Below are 23165 nucleotides of genomic sequence, written 5' to 3'. Positions count from 1 at the left end.
GTAGACAGAGTGTGTGTATGTCTTTTCTGATAAGTGCAATTTTGTTTTAGATTGTTGAAGACGTGCAACCATGAATGATGAGCATAGGCGTAACTTGGAGGGGGCAAGGGGTGGGCACTTCCAAATTTTGAGGAAAATTTACAGGTTAATGGTAATTTTGTTAACCTCCTGGAACCTAAGGAGCAAAGAAATGAGTATTTTTTATTATTTTGCAAAAGTAACAGTTATTTATCAAAATAGTCCTGGATGATATTTTTGTAGGCTTGAAACCTTTTTCATTCTGCCCCCCCCATAAAGTTAGATCCCAAGTTATGCCTTTACCGGGAGCAAGGGGCAGATGCCCCTTCAAACAAGATAAACTATATAAATAAATGCTATTTATCCCAATAAATTTTCCAACCGGTCAAGGTTTTTTTTGGGGGGCCCCTATAATTTCCACCTTACCACCCCCTTCCCGCAACTTTCTATCCTGCCCCCCCCCCTACTTTTCACCTCCCTCCAATTAAAAACATGGCCATGTTATATATTTACAATTTTAATAAAGAAAAATAATAGCCTTATATTGAAATTCTGCAAATTAACTGTTAGGGTACGTGTACATCTATGGTAGGTGTCAAGGAGATGTCTCAGGCGGTCACCCGGGTTTACCGGTCCTTAAGCCACCCCCGCCGAAATATGATTTTTGTATGGTATTTAGGGTGGGTATACAGTAAAACCTCGTTAATCCGGACTAATGGGGGATAAGTTAACCGGTTTAACGAAAGTCCGGATTAACTGAAATAACCTAAGAGAACAGTAGAAAATGCATTAAAACTCCGTTTATAGCAATAAAGCACAGTTATTATGGTGTATTTAAAGGGCATAGGCCTAAATACACTACCCAGTCGTAAAATGTAAAGCAATACTGTACATACAATGCAGTACGAAGGTATTCCTGTGTCAATGCGACTTCTTCCGAAAGCATTTTGCTTTTATTTGGGGGGGGGGTACTTTTGCCTGTCCGGATTAACGAGGTTTTACTGTATTAAATATGACTATTTTTAGGGGCAACATCATCTTGGTAGAAAATATGTCTCGTTTGCCTCCCCCCTGGAAAAAATTCTGCGGACGTCCATGGCTGTATCCTGACAAAAGTTATTTTTTAATGATTTGGCAAAGATTAGGGAATACTCGCTCGGGCTCTAGTGAGCCAATCCTGATTACGATTTCTTCATTGGTCCATTCTTTTCCTTCTCATGTAAAACTGATTGATCTAACATAACAACTTGTTCAGCAGAGGTGGATGGATTTTCGTCGCGCGCTCACGAGACCCAAGCGTGAAAATGAACGTAACCTGTTGTTGTAAAGGCCCTTTTCGCTGGATCAATACTCAAGTTTGTCGAGTTCTCGCAGCACGTACTCGGCGTGGAAAACAATAAACTCGGTAGTTAATAATATCGCACCAGAACTTCCGTTTCAAAGCTCCTTTTTTTTTTCCTCCAAGCCTATAATGTTAAGGTTAGTTCTATGCTTCGAGACCTCAGCTATTGGTTACTGGCCCTGCGTCACGTAGCAGAATGGCATCGTAATATTTTTATGTGAGCCACAGCATGTTTCAGCCAAACGTACAGTGTAGCTTTGTCGTTATAGTACCGAATTGTTTTTGTAGGGCGAGATTTGAAACGAGTTATGAGTTCATAAAAATATATTTATCGCGAAGGTATGAAAAAGTTCGTTGCAGTGTTTCAAAAGTCGTCAGGCGTCAGTTAGCAGCCTGTCATGCTTTTCCTTTACACTGCATGTTGGGATAGTAGCTACAACGTCACTGGTGGCATATAACGGCTGGATGTGAAATTTACTGGTTTTTTCTCAATCAGAAATCGTTAATATGCACTATTCGATTAATTATAAAATATAATCATGAAGTGAAAATACTATTTTATATGAAATAATGTAAATTCAATCCAGTGTCAAAGTTCTAAGAAAAGCAGACAAAAGTGAATTGTTATAGAGAATGATATTGGATATGATTAAAAATTGCCACTTTGATAGGTAATATAATAGTTTCATATTGAACACAATCAGTTTTGTAAGTATAGTGAACCAATGGCACATTGGATATGAAAAGAGAGACTAATTTAGAAACTGCTATTACCCTCCCGTAATTCTTGGTTTTAACTTTAAACACGCTCTGTTTGTTGCTCTTGGGTAATAATACGAAATATAAAAATTGTTTATTAATTATAATAATGTGATTATATAGGACTCTTGCACTTCAGAGTAACAATCAAAAATCTCTCATATTTTCAGACTTGTGAAAATTTCGTTTGTAGACCCCGGACACAGTTGCCATTTCGGCGTTCAAAACAAAAATATATACACATGCCTCTGAAATAGGATGAATCATTTTGAGTTACTCTGTATGTATTGAATATTTATGCTAACGTTTTGTCCTGGAGAAAAGATGAAGTCAGTGGCGTATGTGCTCGCTGAGGAAAGCAACGCCAGATTTGAGCGGAATGTTGCCGTGGAATTCTTCATTCATGGCTGTCGTGTTTGCGTTCCTTGTGACAAGGGAAGCAGGAAGCGTGCAAATCAAGTTGCATGCACAATGGGACTTGATAGGGGGGAAAGAGGATGATTACAGGCTATAAAAATCAATGCCGGGCGCGGATGCAAACGAGGCAGCGTGCCATTGTTGTTTGCACCAAAACAATGCGCTCATCGCAACAATGAGGAAGCTCACGGGCCGACGCGTCACACTGAAGCAAATATCTTGTAAATAAACACTAGAGCAGGACGGGGCTGATGGCAGGGTGTGAATATAAAAGCATAGACTGTAAATTTTGATTTTACAATGAATTAGGGATGGAAAGGGGTTGGTCTTTCAGTATATGAAGGGTAGGAGGTCCGTACCCGAGTGGAGGCGCATGGCGGCCATGGCCTCCCCATTGAACTGTGAAATGTTTAATATAAACCTAGGGTGACCAGATATTTGTTGACCAAAAATAGTATAGTCTATAGATTGAAGGTGCGCATGCACAAAACATAAAAAGAAAACGAAAATAAGGGCTATTTGTTATTGCTTCTATTATAGCCGCTATAAAATAGGCCACTCTACAAATTCAAATTACGTATGGGTCTAATGTAATTAGCTAATTACAAATACTTACTCACCAATGGGCACCATCGTTCATACTTCTGGGATGATTTTGCTTTCTTGAGTATGTTTAAATCGTACTTTATTGCCAGTCCAAACTCTTCACAGGTCATGTCCACATTGAATTTCACTTTCATTACTTGTTCGAGTGTTGACACCAGGAGTGTACTTTTTTCCTCTCGCCAATAAGTTTTAATAACACACAATCAACATTTACACCAGGCAAAGTAAACAAGAATTTTATAAGAGGCACAATCCCTTTTAAAATTGTCCCAGCCTGTACTAAATCTTTGTACACTGACCTCCACTTACCCATCATTGTTTCTTTTCTTTCTGTGGATTTTAACGCATTTTTACGCGTAAAATAATGAATGAAATTAAATAGCAAGGAAAAGAGTATATTTGGGGATTTTTGCAAATTGAAAAGAGTATAGAGTATATGAACCTCTAAAAGAGTATAATACTCTTAAAAAGAGTATGTCTGGTCACACTAGTAAACCTACAGAAATCTGCGATATTAACATTAATAACGATTTTTCCAAGAATTTCAATGGTGTCCTTACATAAATGAATAGGTTGTTTTCGGAGTGAGGGCAGGCTTCAGAAGTCTGCTGCCTGCAATATTTTTTGTGCTTTTAGTTTTACCAGACGTCCCGTTTTAGTCGGGACAGTCCATTTATTATGACTAGGGCCCGGACATTTAGGATTTTATAGACATCATTTTAGGCTCTATCAAGATATGATTTAGCCATTTTTTTTAGGATTTTTTACCTACCCGTATTTTTATTGAAATCAATCATAAATCTTCGCTTACATGAGCATCAATACTGCAAACACATTTTCCTTCACGTATTACATGTTTACTAAACTTAAAGTATACAAAAAGCACATTTTTTAGAAAATAATATTTTTTTTTGCTTCCCTTTTTTTCTCATGCCCTTTCCCTTCTCTCATTTCCATCCCCCCTTTCTGCGTGTGTGTGTGTGTGTGTGAGAGAGAGAGAGAGAGAGATAGAGAGGAAGAGGGGAGAGAGAGAATACGTTTTCATATTGCCGTACAGTTAACAATGTGTTCACTCTGATGAAACAAAACAAGGTTTCAGCATATTTTTTTTTTACATTTATTTAGCTGAAAAGTTCAATTTAGCCTTTTTTAGGATCTTAACTCCTTTTAGCCGTTTTTAGGACCTATAGAATTCATGTATTTCATTAAGAAATGGCTAAAACGAAAATATTATGTTAGAATATTGACGTTACCAAGTAAGGAATAAAATAGGTTAAAACCTGAGAATCCGGGTCCTAATTATGATCCTGACTTTTTCCGATCTGCAGTAGTGATGCGAAAATGTCCCTTTCTTGGATAACATTAAGGCATCGTCTTCATTATAAGAATCACTGCTAATACAATTAATTTATAAATATGTTATTTTCTAAACACAGAATTATCATGGCTGTTCAGTGGTAATGATAAAAGGAAATTTGAAAACATTGTTGCGGAGTAGAGTAGCTACGATTAGAATACATCTGAGATTGAATGTAAACAATAAGCACCAAGCTGTATGCCGTCTTTGTCTGTAAGCGACTGTGTTGCTGATTGTCTACTGGTGAGTTGAACTTTAACTTACTTTGAAGCAGAATATTGCAACTTTATAACTGTACGTTGATTGGTTTAAAATTTTTGGGTGCGTCGGTACTCATGGCAATTCTGCACCCTTCAGTGTATACGGGGAAAATCGCCTTATTTAAAACCCTTACCTTAAGAATTAAAAAAAAAAGTGTGTAAAGAGCCCCTTGAAATATAATTATACGTGTAGCTATAATATTACCACAGCTTTGGTGTTCACATCACAGCGTTTCGGACCTTCCCTTTGTTCCACATTTTCAGATATGCCACCCCCCCATAAAAAAATCCTGGGTACGGGCCTGAAGGGTAGTAAAAGTATGTTAATTATTATTATTATAAACTACTAGTTTATTAAGCTTTCTGCCTCCGAACCTTTGTCGCTATGACAATTATATTCTATCAATTATTATTATTATTATTGTGATAGAAAAGATATCTGTAAGAAAACACAAAGTCAACTGAACATGCAAAGTGTAAATATGTTGTAACCTTACGAAAATTCATAGTTTTGGGATTAGATAGTTTGGATTGCCTTGTTATAATAATAATAGTAATAATGCATATTTTAAGTCGGGAGGTTACTGGATCCAGTATAATTTGCACATAAACTTGCTGTCGGTCTACTTTATGCACAGGCGAGCTAATCGCGACACGACCTACAGTTTTAAATTGGCATTTGCACCAATGGAGTGCGCCTCAATCCCAAAACGAGCGAGCAACTCCTTGATTAAAATGAGCAATTCTTGAATTTGTTGTCATACCTTAGTAAGAACCCTCCGTAAGTTTTTTTTTTTCGAATTTAGGAACCTTTTTTAAAAATGCCGAGAGCCCACCAGTGGAATCTTAAATATGAATTGTATCGAGGGAATGTTCTTAAATCCTTGAACAGAAATCACTGGTCTTGGCCATTACGCTTTTTTCTAATGCATTGTAAAAACAACTTTTTTTTTGTCAACGTGATTTCGAAACTTTTCCCAGCCTTCGTACTTCGGATGCAATAATATTTGCAGATTCTCTTCCAAAGAGGTTTGAGAGCTGGTCGCGGATGGATAACTGCTGCCATGGAGTAAGTGTAAGCGCAAAGACGTTTCGATTTTGTTTTTCTAACGGCCTGAATATGTATGTATCGCATTAGTGCAGGGAATCTTAAGAAAACACAGGCTACTCCGTATCCTGATTTCGCTGCTAACTCACAGTTTCTTGTCCTCTGGCGAAGCTTGGTCTGACAAGTTTTTTCTAGCCTTTGAAACACGGTAGAATGCATAAGTTTCATGAGTCAAATTGTCCATCCGTATTTCTCTTCAGTTTTCTTGTGTAGCTTACAGTGGGATCCATGAGTATTACCGTGCAAATTGTCCATCACCATGTTCGTGCAATTTCAAAAGAAAACTCAAACAAGCTGTTGACAACTTCTGCACCAGCATACATAAAGATCCATCGCTCAGGATGTAAGAGAATAATTAATGAAAATAGTCGTGGACAATTTGCACGATAATACTCGTGGATCACACCATACATGTTTCAAGTAATATAATTGAACTGATGGGGGTAGCAGCAGTGGCAACTAGAATCAGATTGAAACCGTATTTAACAGTGGTTAACTTAGTCATTACCGTAGCTACGAAAGGGGGGGGGGCAAGGAGACAGCCACTAAGGGGGCCCGAGAGAAACAGTCAGTTATAATGTCAATTATAAAGTAATATTTTATCTTAACTTTCTGTTATATTTTTAACAAATTCATTATTTTTTACAATACCGCTCTATTAGAAAAAGGATAATGCCAAATGATCATTTCGATCTTCCTGATGAAAGGAAATTTTGACTTTGTGAAACTTTTGGTTGTGTCAGCGCATGGTTACACACCTAACACTCCCCCATTGTTTTCAACATCCAATATAGAAGTGCTCAAACCAAGGTACACTATCGACCTCGAAGAACCCATAACATAATTTCTCCCCCTTGCCAAAGGTATTGAGCCATTAATGACCTACTCCATGTTGTGCCTAGATAAGCTTAATTTTCATCCCACAGGAGGATTTAGGCTAGAGCGCATTTGACCTTTCATTGGCTGTCGAGGGATGGTAATGTTCATTAATTGAGGATTATAATTACTTCCTTCCTGTACGAATTATCACAGATGGATAGGTTACGTACGCATAGGGTTTCATGAGATTAGATCTAGTAATGAGCATGCAATTTTAATTGGATACGTTATCCAATTTCTACCTTTAGTCCTGAAATAACGCTAGTCTTTGATTGAGCACTGTATTCTTCGGTTATCAGGGCAAATGTTTTATATTCTGTTGGTGGGGATTCAATTTGTGGCCTTTGAATTATTAATCAGGTGTTAATACCGCCACTCTGCTTCGCACAACACACTGTAAGAGTAGTGGATTCCCCTGCACCCTCAGTAAAGTCACCATCCTCGTCAACAAAGGCATATTTTCATCCCTAACAACGTTTAAGCCTACTTTAGGCTCAGATAGGCTAATCAGGTCTGAACCTACAGTTCAGACCCAAACAACTGTTACCACTACGTTATCGAGGAAGCCCTCAAATTCACGATAGAAATATTAACACTTTTGTGACTCGGTATAATATCTAAGAAAGTAAAAGTTACAGTAATTTTTCCTGTAGTATTCCTGTAGTATTAATGTGAGTATTAAGAGTATTTGAAAATAAAATCCTTAGGAAAATATTTGGATGAGCAGAAGGTGAGTGGAGAAGGTTATATTATCTAGAACTGCACAATTTGTATCCCTGAGAGCATTCCCTGACATTCGCTACGAGACTCGGCGGCAAGCGGCCCGGCAGCAGTCCGCGACAGTCGCTCGAGTCTGCTATTAAAATTACAGTTTTCATATTGTGTACTAACCTTGACTACAGAAGGTGTTGAAAATGATGTCCTTCTGCTGCAACACATTCCCGGCATCTCCGAAGGAAATTGGCATTTACACGTGCAAGTTCGTCTACTGTAATTCTCCCGATTAAGAATTTTAGATTTTTAGCGGCTCTAAATGCTGTGGTTTTTGAAACACCCGTTTCTTGTTAGAGGCGGCGGATATATTTCCGAGGAGACTGTTCTAACCTTTGTCCCATCTCATCGAGCTTTTCCTCAGTAAGTACACGTGGGTTTTTCTTTCCACTTTTATTCAGAACTGACCCTGTTACTCTTAACTTTTTACGAGGTTTAATATAGTGGTCCTATGTGGAACGGGAAGACTAGGACATTTCGTTGCAAAACGTCGTCGCACTTCTCCACAATTCCTCTTTCCGAAGTAACACTCGACAAGATAAATCCTTTGTTGTAATGTAAACTTTTGTGGTGCCATATTAAGTCACAATCTTCAATCTTCAACACACGGACACGACACAACACAACACAACTTCCGAGGGGGATTATACTGGCGTCAGTCTGCAACGTCAACAGAAAGGGAAAGAGAGCGAAGGTAGGGAGAGCGAAAGAAACAGACTGTAGCGTGCGACTGTTCACCGTTCACCGGGAAAGACAAGCGCTGATGCCGGGCCGCTTTCCGCCGAGTCTCGTAGCGAATGTCAGGGAATGCTCCGTAGAATAATTAAATCAAGAATACTTAGATGTAGCACGAATGGGAGAGTAAGGAAGAGTTTACAGGATTCTTGTTGGGAACCTGATGGTAAGAGACCTGTAGGAAGGCCAAGACGAAGATGGAGGGATAACGTTGAGATGGACCTAAAGGAAATGGATGGAAGAAATTGGATTGATTTTGCCCAGGATAGGGACAGATGAAAGGCTTTTGTTGCTGCAGCCATAAACCTTCGGGGTTCAAGAAGGCTAGCGAGTTAACACTGTTGTAAATTGAAATGAGAAGTACTTCGTGTTCACTTCCATCCTAGCGTTTGAGAAAGCATCCAAAGGCGAAATCTTGTACATATGCAGTTCCGAAGCCAGCAGAGGGACACTTTGCATAGCGGTCCTGCAAGAGGTCGCCTCGAGTAGGAGGGAAAGGCATTAGCATAGGAGCTGAGCAATGTCCCCGGTCAGCTTTCAATGACATAAATAAATTCCTGTTTTGCTGGTTCATTTCGCATTCGATCCACAGATGGACACGTTTTGCGTCAGTCACATCCACAACTTTCAAATGTCAAAACAGCCAGGTTGAGCCAGGACGCCAGGCGTTGGCCAGACCATACCAAACAGATCTTTGAGCTGTTTTCCATGAACTTGAATGGCGGAAAAAAAAAACTACAAAAAACATGAGAATCTTCTTCTGAGGTAACAACATATATCGTGCATTCCTGCAAAACTTCGGCATGTTGTATTTAGATTGCCACAGTGTAATAAAAACAATAATTAAACCCTAATTATAGATAATAACCTGCTTGAAATGGTTTGTAAATTCAAATACTTATGAGTAGGAATCTTGATAACACCGAAACATGTTAATAGCTGCAATAAAGTGTTTGTGTGTATGTGCAGTGACATGTTCTGAACACATTTTCCATCGATTCGAAATCGCGAAGTAACGCAAAATAACGTAAAATGTTAATTGTGACCTTTTTCGCGACACATTTTGTTCTTAAAAAAAAAACGAGAAATTCCTCGAAAATCTATCATTCTTGTGTTGTTTCTTGATTACAAACTGGGTGTGTTCAATATCTTAGCTACCAAAATGACAATTTGTAATCATATCCAATAACATTCTCTATCATAATTCTCTTTTAGTTTCCTCTCATTTAATTTTGACTGTAGTTAATTGCAATTGTTTCACACAATTTCACCTCATGACTACATTCTATAAATAAATGAACAGTACATATTAACTAATTTTTAAAAAATATTTTAACACGATGTTTATGTCTATTTACAAAATGATTGCAGTGATTTTAGATATTTTTAAATAGGTCGAAATAATCCACGAAGCCAGGAAATATGAGATTAGTTGCTAAATTGAAAACCTCAACGTTCTATAAACTCGTTATAAACCGTGCCCATACAATTATTTTTGTCTGGCGCGGGGTTCCATGAAGCAAGGGGGCGTCGGGCGAGTGTCCGAGTTTTATTGTATTCAAGTAGCAATTTTTTTACGAACAATAATTGAAAAATTGTCTCTCGTGGCCACATGAATAACGCAAACATTTATGCCTTGTAGCATGTAAAGAAAAGGACACATGTGCTTGAAGATTGTAAATATTTTCAATCTTATAGCTCTTGTTCAATGTACAATATTACACATAAACTTTGGCTGAGGTTTATTACTTTATGATTGTATCCACAAGAAGCAATTTTTCAATGACTGTATATAAAAAGTTACCATTGGAAAACAATTAAACTTGAATAAATTCAGTATTTGATGAATATATAAAATTCATTAAAGTTTTATAGTATGTAGGTAGTACATTTTATGGTATAATTGATAAACTATTGCTGATGGTTACAAGACATGTCCATAAGTCATCAATCATAGTTATCCCGGAACCAGAACACGTGACGCATAACGTCAAACATTATTGCACTACGACCAAAGTGGACATCATCTTAACAGCAAAATATTGCACAATATCACGCGAATCAAATTATTTATAAAGTTGGAAGCAATGATCCTTGTGTCGCCGCGCTTGGTAATGGTTTATGGAAATGGAGATGTCCAAAGGTCTTGTGTGGGGGTTGCAATCTTGTTTCTTAGAATCAATGTTGCATAATTGGTTCCTGGAATCCCCCCATCTGCGTGCCACTTTTATGTGTTGGTTGATAAAAGGTCAGTCGTTATCTACAAATTAATTATTTAGAAATGTCCATTCGTTCTCTCAAGCTGGAAGAGCTTTATTGTTCTGTAGTGGAATGAATGAATTGCTATATCGTGGTATGTATTACTTCTCATTGTCGGTTTCAATATTCAGTAGTTCAAAGTAGTTTGTACAGACGTATATTCGCGTGTAAACTTGGGAAATTTTAGCTTTTTTTAAAAAAAATAATGTAATGCTAGAAAACATTAGAATTTGTTACCTACATTTTTAGCTGACATTCCACCAGGTCAGCCGAAACTATCTATCGCATGTGTGTAGTAGCATTAATTCATTCGCTAATAAACTATGAAGTTATATTTTGAGAAAGCCCGTCTCCAAGTATACAAGCGTTTAAGAAAGGAAAACGAGCCATTCGGAGTTTAGCGACAAGAAAAAGTAAGGTATCGTGTAAACTTTGTTGTCATTGTACATTTATGAACGGCACTCTACATATATATAGAAAGCACACACACACAAATATAACACATGAAACAAAGATCTGGTAAAACCACACTTCACCAGATCGACGCTAGTTTAAGGACTAAACAGAGGCAATTAAAATATTTAACTACGAAATTACATAAAAGCAGGAAAGTCAAATTACAAAGTTTAGAAAATCAATTAAAAAAGTTTTAAACTATTATTACAGTGTAAGTGAATATTTATATGTAAATTTTAAAAATAATTATCTTTTTTGTTTTGTAGTGAAGAACAAGTGAAACCGTACTGACCCCCACCCTTAAATGTAGAGCAAAAAATTGAATTCAATTTTAATCGAAAATGTGCTGTCCTATGATGTACTTTTATTTTTCTTATTTTACGTTGATCATCTGGTACTTTTGGCTAAGCACGACGATAAATATGAACGTTTTTAATTTGTGCTTGTGCTACACAACTTGAACGTTCAGCACTTAAGCCCAGATTTCAATATACAAACACAATTTACAAATTATCCATTATTGTGCATGAAGGCTTCATGAGAATTATAACCTTTTTGGAGTAGCTTTCCAGAAAGACAAAATGTCTGATAACAGATTACAAAAACATTTCACACACCCCACTTACGAAGTTACTGAATACGTCACTGAATTTGAGACTATTTAATTTGCCACACGATGATGATTTTGAAGTTTGCCTGCGCAGTTATAAGTCTGTGGTTGCATATTTATAGACACGAACGTGAAGACAAATATCAAAGAAAGCGTTTAGCAATACCCAAGTAAACAAGATGTGTATGCATTGTAATGCGCTGAAACAACAGTACTAGTATGAAACTGTCGTGACTGGCCATCCAGAGCTATTGTTTCTTCCTCATTTATACTTCTGTTATGGTAATATAAGCAAAACAAATTCAACAGTCTAGACTTTCATCCATCTTGTAATCGAGATATCATACTCTACAGCTGATTTATATTTTCGTTTGTAAGTGGACTGAATGTAACTTGTTATAGCAATATAAGCAATGACTATATCCATGCAGATTGTGATTTAAAGCTTCTGAATATGAGTATTAGCTTACCTTGTCTTTACGGATGCTTTCTCCTAATTTATATAACACAAATTGCGGGCCATCAAGCAGATAATATTGCTAATCCGCGAAGGTTGTAGTACCTTAAAAGAAGAAGAGAAATGAGATATAAGATAGTCTGTGCAAACAAGCTTGCAATAAGATTTCAAATACGTAAGGTTCTATGCTGATTGCGTTGATTCTGTGATCTATGAACACTGTCACTTCCAAATCATACACAATTAACGTTGAACCTAACATATTATTTCAAATAATTATGCGTATGATAAATTTCACTTTTTGAGCCTGTTTCTTATCTTTGTCACGTACATACACCTCAGTTGTGATCATAAATAACAACATTTTATGATAGTTGATTATAATTCTTGTTAATTGTGTGCACTGCTTGTTACAGTTGCCATTCAAATGAACAAAACTTGATACAAGCACGTATTTCATTTGGTGAAATTCAGCACATTCGTATTGTGCTTTTTCAAGCAATGTAATTGATCTCAAAGCAAGTCCGAGTGTCTAGAAATGCCGCCAATCATGAAATAAGTGCTTGTAGAACGCAATTTGAAGTGATATTATGATATTGTACCCTGTTTATGAAAGCACTAAGGATATTTTTCTGTTTTTTACTTGCAGGGCTATTATATACCTACTGGAACTTCATCCTTCAGCCAGAACTATGCCTGTTGAGTCACTAGAGGATAGATTTTCATCTGGAAGGTGAAGAACAGCCCAGTTCTCACAACTAAGGATTGGAAACTTGAAAGTTATGTTTACATGCTCAGTGAAATGTGCTCTACTCGTGAAAACATAGGGGGAATGTGGAACGTAACAACTCATGGCATGGTGGATGGTTAAGATACCATATGTGGTGAGGTAAATATACACTAGGAATGCGAAAGTGGAAAAGGTATAGTGCATGCGGTGAAGGGTGTGCAGTGAAGTGACGTAGAAGACTTGATAGTGCGGTAGAAGGAGACATGAAAGGTTCACGTGTTCGCATATCCGTGACGTTCTGGTGCCTGACATTGCTGAGTGCTTTAATCTCTGGTGCGTTTGGTGCAACCCTCGGCGAAAAGACACGATGCGAGGAGATCACGATCCCCATGTGCAGAGGAATCGGGTACAACCTCACTCACTTCCCGAACGAGTTCAATCATGAAACGCAGGAGGAGGCCGGGTTGGAGGTCCACCAGTTCTGGCCTCTGGTGGAAATCAACTGCTCCTCGGATCTCAGGTTCTTCCTGTGCTCCCTGTACGCTCCCATATGCATAGAGGAGTATATGAAACCTCTCCCGCCTTGCAAGAGCGTGTGCGAACGGGCTAGAGACGGGTGCGCACCGTTGATGCAGAAGTATGGGTTCGCCTGGCCGGAAAGGATGGCCTGTGATAAGATGCCTGCGTACGGGGATCACCAGAACTTGTGCATGGAGGAGAACAACAGAACAGAGGATCCCACGAGCGTCACCATGCGGCCCAATAAACCCCACCACCGGACCACCCCTAAGCCAGGCATCTTGCGCTGCAGGGGCAAGAACGCCAACAGCAAGTTCTGCAGGGAGGAGAAGTGTAGGTGCAGGTGTCAGCACGGTCTGATCAACCTCACGAATACTCACTGGGACAATCGTGGCATATCCGTGGCTGGACAGGAGAACTGTGCTCTCCCGTGCCAAGGGGTGTTCTTCACGGCCGACGAGAGGGAATTCGCTTCAATCTGGATAACCTTGTGGTCCATACTCTGCTGCGTATCCACGCTTATGACCGTCACCACCTTCCTCATCGACACGGACAGGTTCAAGTATCCAGAGAGGCCGATCGTGTTCCTGTCCGCCTGCTACTTCATGGTGAGCATCGGGTATCTAGTCAGGGTCGTCATGGGTCACGAAGCGGTTGCCTGCGAGAACAACATGATCCGGTACAATGCTACGGGTCCTGCCGCCTGCACGATGGTGTTCCTCCTCATCTACTTCTACGGCATGGCCAGCTCGATCTGGTGGGTGATCCTTTCGCTCACGTGGTTCCTGGCGGCGGGGCTCAAGTGGGGTAACGAGGCGATCGCCAGCTACTCCCAGTACTTTCATCTCGCCGCGTGGCTCATACCAACTATCAAGTCGATCGCCGTGTTGATCATGACCTCAGTAGACGGGGATCCGGTGGCGGGGATATGTTACGTTGGCAATCAGAACATGGACAATATGAGAGGGTTCGTCCTCATCCCTCTGGTCATCTACCTCTTGCTGGGCACCTCCTTCCTTCTGGGAGGGTTCGTCTCCCTCTTCAGGATCCGCAACGTCATTAAGCAGCAGGGGCGGAGCAAAGCCGACAAGCTGGAGAAGCTGATGATACGAATCGGCATCTTCAGCGTCCTGTACACGGTTCCGGCGACCATCGTCATAGGCTGCTACTTCTACGAGTCCATCTTCTACGAGGAGTGGATGCAGTCGCAGGTGTGCCCGTGCGAGACTCCCACGCGACCAATTTACTCCATCATCATGCTGAAGTACTTCATGGCGCTCGCAGTGGGCATAACGTCCGGCGTGTGGATCTGGTCGGGGAAAACGTTGGACTCTTGGAGACGGTTCACCCGCAGGATAACAGGAAGCGGACACCGGTACCAGAACCATACGTGTGGTGCAGTGGGTGGTGCTTCGATTCAGAGGACCGTGAAACAGATAAACTACAACCCATCCGCCGTCGGGGTGGCGGCAAGTGTACAGTCGAGCCACGTAGGGAGTGTTCAGAAGCAAGCACCTCTCAGTCACGTATGACAAAATGGCGACCCTCACTTTCCGAAGAACGATCAGACTGATAGCATCATCGTAGCAACAACGCCGTCGGGGAAAGTTGAGGGTCTGAACAACTACGGACCCATTTAACAGCGAAGTAACCCTCCCCAATAACCGTTAAAACTGTAGCCGTAAGAATATGTACAAAGTCAAGAGGGAAATCCTGAACGACTAGTCAGTTTGTAAGAGTCATTTTATCACACTACACAGTCGTTTTACTATTCTACAGCCACATCTGTGTCTGCAATTAAACTTTGGTTTCGTATCACCAATATGTACACGTTCTACATGCTACAAATATTACTCAACATCTTGTTTTGTAACTCATGTGGTGTTTGGTCTATAGCAGTGTAGCCAGTACGTTCTTCAAAAATATTTCAACGGTGCATCTGGGATATTCCTCAAAATGTTTAGACGCTCATTTAGAGAACCATAAAGTGAGGGAACTTTTTTTAGTACAATATTTTCCACGAAGAAAAGCCAGATCGTAGAGTTTATACAGTCTGTAAATAATAGTGTGAGTGTCGTTCAGCAGTGCCATTTGTAAACAATGATTTGAGTGATCGATTTTTAAGCAGTGCCATAGTGAGAGTGAGAGTGTGATTTTTGTACAAAAGGTATGTTCCAAGAGGAAATAGATACTCATTATGCTTCTTCACTTGGACAAGTTTGTACCACAAGCTTCGAAAAAAAAGCAAATGAATTTGTAGTTCTCGTTTCTTCTGACTCTTTATGTGCTATCTGATGTATTCACTTGGCTGTAACCATAATACTTGATGTTCTCTGTGTAACATTTTTAGCGTATTTTTTAAAAATACTTGAATATGTACAGCATAAAACGTGCCCATGTTGTAAGCCAGTTTTAATTTACAATATGTTGACCAAATATTCTCTAAGCTGGTACGGACATCTTCATTCGAATGCTTTTCTGGGGGTTTTGTGTTAATTTTTTTGCTCGAAATATGCAGTTTGGATAAGTCGATTATGCTACTTAATGCTTTGAAAAAGTCTAGTGTTGATTAAAATGTGCTTCATTTTTTGGATAGTTTGCAAGGAAACAGCAAAATTAGATTAATGTATACGTCGTTAAAGTCTGCTAACAATAGAATGGTCGTCTTGGAAAGAAAATTGGTTTCAAGTATGGGAAAGGAGAGATGGCAAAAAATTGTCTAAACCGCTGAAGCCAGTGTCTTCTTCAGGTTGATTGTTTTTCGGGGTTGCTCTAGGCATAATTTTAGCGATGTTGCTAAGCAAATCAGCTGGTTACGTGTAACTAAATGATCGTTTAGTTCTCAAGCCGTAACTCTGCTACAAAGGCTATCTCTGGAGGTGCTCTTGTCATGCTTTAATGTCTCCTTCTGTACCATAACCTGATTTACATTTAGTCAGAAGTTACCTTTGAATTGTGGTGAATTTCAATATTACTTCAGGAAGCCTATTCCTTTTATATGGTTGGTGTGATAATGACAGTTGTGTAAAATGAATTATTCAGCAGCTTCCATTGTAAAACTTTGTTTTTTTGCAGCGTCACCCTCCCTGGTGCCGACAGAGAGTATTTTTCTTGTGTTCTTACTTTTTAGAACAAACACTTTTCTACCATTTAAGATCTAAAGTAGAGATATTTATTATTTCAACCTGAAACAGGTGTACCCTCAACCATACAATTGTAAGCTGAACTTTGCAATATCCTCTGTACTAGAGTTGCTAAAATTACAAGCTTTAGAAATACATGAATGAATAGTGATGGGTAATTTGCAAATCTTCTAGTTTAACTGTGCTGTGAGGTAAATGAGCTCATCTGCACGGAGAAAGGTAAAATTATGTTTAATCTCAGATTATATAAACAAACGAGAACCCGTCCTTAGCAGGAAATAAAATTATACTTGAAGTATTGTAAGCTTCAATATTAACAAAAAAAAAAGGAAATTGTTAGAAGTATTTAACATATCGCAAGAAAATGGCGATTTTTCTGCCTAGTTCTTCTGCCTAATAGAAAATGAACTTCCAGAAAAGAAGCACATTTCACTAGACAGGGATTTTTCATGAAAAGGTACAATCTCCATGAACTTGTGAGCAGTTGCTTACAAGTGAGACTGCACACATAACTTGTCTTAGGCACAATACTGAATAAATACGTAAATGTTTGCCACCAATTTCGTTCAAAGATATTAAAAACATCTAACATATCAATACTAGTTAATTTTCATGTCTTTTCCAACCGTACGAAGGGATGAAACAGCTTTAGATACAATTGTTATATTCCGTATGCCTTAAGTATCATGTATCCATAAAATGTATGTTCCTTTGGTTAAGGAAGAATATAGATATTTATATATATATATAGAATAACGAGAACATAGTTTATACGATGTCTGTTTCATGTGTGCTTTTATTGATATATAAATATATATATATAAAATGTGTACATATATACAAAGAGATATATTGTTGAGGTAATGTGATTTGTCGAAGCGTATGTTTATTAAAAAATTGGAAATTGTTTTGTATGTAAGAGTAACTACATGTCTGTTCTTCTGCGTGAAGAAGAATAGTATACGATTGTTGTTTTATATTTCTCGCTCTGCTGTCTTTCCTTTGTGGTTATTTTGTTAGAAAACTCAATCTGTTAGGGTCCATTATTGTCGTGAACTCGTAGAGTTTGTTTCGCGGTGACTTTTTTTGTAAAAATGGGGCTAAAGTTAACATGGAGAGACTTCGAATATTTTGATAAATAATCTTCACGCAATTTCTATGGATTTAATGGTTGTTGAAATTCATATTCTTCTTGATCACACTTCGCTTCTTCGTAATTGATTGGATACTATAGGCAGTTTAATCATTGTAGCTGTAGTTGTGGAAATGTACTTTTAATGCTCAACTGTGCAAGTTTGATAACGTCGAGGTAATAATTTAGTAGCCACTAGAAGTAGCCTACATCGTAGCACAGACTGTATAAAACTAAGGGAGACATTTCAAATGCCAAAGTTAAATCGAATAGTGTATATTGATAATACTTGCCATTTCCACCATCTATTCATGTCTATGAATGTACGTATGAAGTATTACTAGAGAGGATTATAATGCACAATGCAAATTGAACAGATGTGGAATGACGCAAAAATATCCATAGCAATTTAATCGTAGATTCCAGTGTAATAAAATCAGCCAAGAGAACATTTATTCTTATTATTTTTCAGAAATATATTAATGTTTTGAATGAACTGCAAGTTGCTGGATAAACCTTCTAACTAATAGCTTTGCAATGCCCCCACTTGAAATTGTTCTATTATGTCTTCTCAAACCGAATGATAGACAGTGCAGTGATTATCCACACACCCCTAACAACTCCTCCCAAATTTTCTCAACACACCCTAAAAATTTTCAATTTTTGGACATTTGCGCTCTAAATTTACCCTCCCCCCTAAATACACACTTGCACCCTCTCAGATGGAACATTCTGGATAATCCCTTGAAACGGTGGCAATGTCACAGATACTATTGTAAACGATATCTTCAAAACAGTAAAATTATGCGTATTGGATTGTATGGGTTTATTCTTTATTATTTGCGGGTTCAATGGAATAAGTAAAGCTATAAGGTACCATTTAAAGTCATTACATTTTACACAGCCATAGGATTAGCAGTTCAATTCAGTTGCTCCGTTTTTCAACCCATTGTTCCCCATTCAACCTTCAGTCCACACAATAAGAGCTCTGCCGATCCCATGTGAAACTTTTGGCCCCAACAACACATGTGTTACAGGGAGAAAAGAAAGGCTTTTTCTAGTTCGATAAACGACAACAAGAAAGACTGATACGAAATCGCGTTCTCAGATTGTAAAAAGGGGTACCCCTCTTTTACCATGCTGTTTGTTCATTGTCCCATTCGACGCCAAAAATGAATTCTCTCCATGTACTTTCAGTCCCCCCAATTCTCTCTCGGAAGAGTGGACTCTCACACACGCTGATCACAGAGATGGCAAGGGGTGATGCCAAATGAACGCAATCTAAAACGGATTTTTTACAAATCTCTGAATGACAGATCAGTGAAGCGTATTAATAGCCTATTGTTTGCTTGTGCTGTCCTGAGACTTCACTGTTAAACAGGAAAAGAAAGAGGCTTTTTGAGATTTTTTTGTTGATAAATAGAAAAAAGAAATTTGGCATTTTCATCTGTTCCTGACGTATTTTTTCTTGTTTAATGTTGAGTTTCTTCCGACAGTGCATTCAATATCTAGGCTTGACGACATACCACTTATTTTCTTTTCTCATTTCTGTAATTCGACAGAAAACAAGAAAGGCTCAAGTTCAGAATGCTGAAAAAACAACGGAAAGTTCAATGTTTAAACTTAACTAAACTAAATTAATGCACTTTACTGGTTCAAACTCATTAGATGTCATGATTTGCAGTAATCTGAGCATTGTATTACCACGAATAAGTAACCTTTTGGTCATAGTATAGCATTCTTGCGACATTTGAAAGATGGTGCATTTTAATATCTGTACTCTACTAAAATGAAATATTAATAAATTTACCTTATGAGTGCGTAGGTTATATCAGCTTGGCTCCAAAATTCCGGAAGAGAGTGACCTCTGAAGAAGATAATAATTTGTTTTATATTAATGCCGGAATAAGGAGTCCTCTATTGTCAGTTGTTTTAAACATTGAAATATTCATAAATGAAATGTTTCCGTAACATGATGTCAGATATTCTTCATGTAAAATTCTTATCATTCTTCAAATGCATATATTCTATGAAACTAATGTATCTAAATTTTTGTTTTTAAGCAATTGTACCTTCAGAATGATACAGACTTGGTTTGAAATGTATGGTAAGGGGAAAAATACAGAAAATATGATAATTGTCAAGTAAATTTTGTAACATTCTAGATAGCAATTGAGTGTCTGTTTTAATCTCAAAAAGCCAAAATGTCATTCCCAACTTGAGCTGATTGAGTAACATGGAAAAAGTAATTAAACACCTTTGCAATTACCTTTGCCAAGGTTGATGAAAGTTGTTATTTTCTCTCTTTGTGTTCTTTCTAGCTTATTGAGAACTCTGAGCCAATAAGTGTCTGCATTTAATAAACAAAATGTGCCATTGTTTGCCTTACAATAGGAAACATGAACACCAAAGTGGTCATTATTTAAAAAAAAAACATTGTGAGGATAATAGTTTTTTATATGGTGTTGAGTTGGATATTTTTTTATAAAAGCAGTGTAGACTTTTCTTTTACAGATAAAACTTTTTGTGTCATTGTGTTAACTTCAATTGTGCATTTGTAGTTACGTCAGGTATCGTTGTGTATGGTTAGATGATCTGTTACTCTGAGGTCTTACATTTTTTTAAGAAGAAAGCAGTGATGATGTGAAATTACTAAACAACAAAATCGGATTACACAGTGCAGTTTAACTGTTACTTTTTTCATTCAAGTATTCTAGTCTGTCGAAAAATTATAAACCTATACAAAATACACGACGAATCAAACCTCAATATACTGTGTTGTGCGTTCCTTGAATAGGCTAGTCAAAGATTTTCATTGTAAAGTTTTTCATATCAAGTGTAGGTGTTTGTATAAAAGATTACCAGAAAGTGGTGATGCTTGTGTAAAAAAACAAAAAAACAATTTTGCTTGTTTTAATAAGCTTATTGGTTATCGGAGAAAAATATTATATTGGCGAAGCAGAATTTTTTTCCCTTGTAAAAACAGTTTGTTAAGTGAAGTTTTCTAACCTTTGGTTATTTCAAACAGGGTATGAGTATTTGTATGTTTGTTTTTTAACATATCAAATACGTGAGTTTATTACAAGAGAAGAAAAAATACTACAGGGTAGCATTTGAATACGTTGTGTTTTTAATAATCTATGTATATAAAGAATGTATGGAGTCTGAAAATACACCACTTGACTAAACTTAAAATGTTTTATAAGTTGATTTTAATTTGTACCCACACCTATTGGGATTTTTAGCACAACGGCCAAGTCCTCTCAAAGAATTCTGATAAATGCAGGAATGCTTGAAATTGCTTATCAAAATCGAAATTTAATTATTCACCATTGTTACTTTCTAGCATTCCTTTAACATTGGCATTTTTCCAATAACGCCAATTTATAATAACTCCCCCCATGTGTTTTAACGATTTTCCGCAAATAAATGCAGAACATTATCAATATTGTCAGAATATTCTATACATTTAATTTAAACAAATCTCAATGTCTAAAGTGTGTATGCATGCACTGTGACTGATTGATTTCGTTCCTTTTACTTTCCTCTTCTGTCACTTTTGGCTAATCGGGAAGATGAATGATGATGATATATGAAATTGATGAAGGGACACTCACCCATGCCGCGATTCGATCCCGGGGTACCTGACGTCATATCGCGCTGTGCTAACCACTTCGCCACACACTGTGGATTGAACACATTTCCATTTCTATGGAATTTATTTCAGAGGAATAGCGCAGAGATTGTGAGGAATTCTGTCTTGTGTATGGGGAGGAGGGATTAGGGGTTCGTTTAATTACAATTTCAGAACACTAAGGGAGCTTTCAGACCGAATCGACAACTTTCACAGTACATAGAGATCGTTACTAACCCAAGTATTATGCTTAGGGATCTTTCACATTGTAAATTAATTAATACTGTATTGTTATTATTACATGAATAGGTAAAAAGATGGCGTATGCACGTATTCATTATCTAGTTTGCGTGTATAGTTAAGATCACCTAAATTAGCATAAAAACAACTGTCCTGGCAAGGAAATTAATGGCAAAGTGATAAAGAACTGGATATTTATTGAAAAACAGAAAAGTAGTTAGATCCAATTTACGAAAAGTGAAGTTTCTTATTGATATTTTATGCATATTATCATAAGTAGTAGAGTGCATAAGTCTTTGGAACTGTCCATGCCTTCCAATAAGTACGGCGGAAATAAATAACAATCGATTACATTAAGAAATGCTAAACAAGTACATTTTTATTATTTAATTTTAGTACTTGCTAAGTCTTTGGGGGGGGGGGGTTCCGGACCACCCCTAAATACGTCCTTGCTTGCAGAAAGCTGTGAGCTTGCTGCAAACTTGCATCCAGCTATCTAGTTTTCATAAGTCGAAGTTGCAGGAAACTTGCCAATACAAGCCTCCATCAAGCATGTCATAAATACCTGTACTAAGCTTTCAGCAATAGCCTCACTTCCCGAGTACCACTTACATTGAACTTGCATCCAGCTTACCATATCAAACTTGCTTTGACAAGCTATAACCAAGCTATCATACGCTTGCCACAGTGCTGTCTGGAGTGACTCGTGTTTTACCAGCACAATAACCAAAAGCCCTGTGTAAATTATTTTTTAAAAAAATAAGGGTATTTAAGAGTATAACTGTTGGGAGCAGGACATCTACTGGGTAGCGGTCTCCCGCTGCTCTATCAGGCATTACCTGCAAATTCGTTTCATGTGATCTATTCCCCTCTCGCTACACAAAGTTGTAACAATAAAATTATCGGATCCATTCCCACTGGACATTACTTCCAGAGTACAGATGACGGCAGAAGCGCGACATCAAAGCAGCTAATAGGTATGTATAATGGAACTCGTGCATGTGAAATTTGTATAATGTCAGAGCGCATAACAGAATCTACATTTACATGGAAAAACTACTTTCATGATTAGTATAACATGCGTCTATGCAGATGGAGGGTTAATAGGCATATCTGCCCTGTAACACAGCATGTAATTGCTTTACAAAGGGGCCCATTCTCTTACAAATGGTCTAGCAAATAATGTAATTTACCAGATCGTGTGAACAGTATAGCCTGAGGCAGTGGCGTGCGCAAGGGGGTGGGGGTCATAACCCAACCCTTTGGCACAGAATTACTAAAAAAAACGTGAAAGACGAGGAAAATATGGCAAAATGAGGACTGACTACTAAAAAAATACACGGACCCCCCTCCCTCTTTCGAAAATTCTGCGCACGCCACTGGCCTGAGGACCTTCAAAGGAATAGGTGGTTTTGTTTTCTTGTTTACTATTCGATTGAGCATTTTTGTCAGGAGAGAAAAGGTGTCCATATATATGTAGTTATGAAAATGTCATTAACAACCTTGAATGTGTGCTGCGTGGTTGCATAAAGTCTGGATAGAAAACTCTTTTTTCTCCAGAGCTCGTAGCATCAAATGAACGCAATTTAATGTACTGCTTCCAAGAATGTATTAAAATATGGACCGGCCCATTTTGATCATATTCTCAGGCAGAATAAATGCAAATTTGTCTAAAGTTTGTCTACATAGCTCGCTAAAAATCAGTCATTCGCAGTCTTGCAATTTTGTAAGTG

General features: G+C 37.9%; 1 protein-coding gene across 6 annotated transcripts in view; it reads left to right on the top strand.

Annotated features, from left to right (window-relative positions):
- The window catches only part of LOC146004924 (frizzled-5-like), a 194214-nt gene extending 173467 nt beyond the window's left edge, over positions 1–20747 (top strand). For 5 of the 6 annotated variants that reach the window (XM_083143966.1, XM_083143964.1, XM_083143965.1 and 2 more), the window contains one exon: positions 12684–20747. In XM_083143966.1, coding sequence (XP_083000092.1) covers positions 13028–14815 — 1788 coding nt within the window. In that variant the 5' untranslated portion in view covers positions 12684–13027 and the 3' untranslated portion in view covers positions 14816–20747. Of the gene's footprint in view, positions 1–10542; positions 10606–12683 lie in introns of those variants that run through there. The other variant, XM_083143970.1, reaches the window with a different exon arrangement.
- Positions 20748–23165: the final 2418 nt, after the last annotated feature.

The sequence above is a fragment of the Lepisma saccharinum genome, chromosome 22 (assembly GCF_977018435.1).
Source record: "Lepisma saccharinum chromosome 22, izLepSacc3.1, whole genome shotgun sequence".
Taxonomy (NCBI): domain Eukaryota; kingdom Metazoa; phylum Arthropoda; class Insecta; order Zygentoma; family Lepismatidae; genus Lepisma; species Lepisma saccharinum.
Note: the sequence above shows the minus strand (reverse complement) of the source record. Positions and strands in the feature narration are given on the sequence as shown.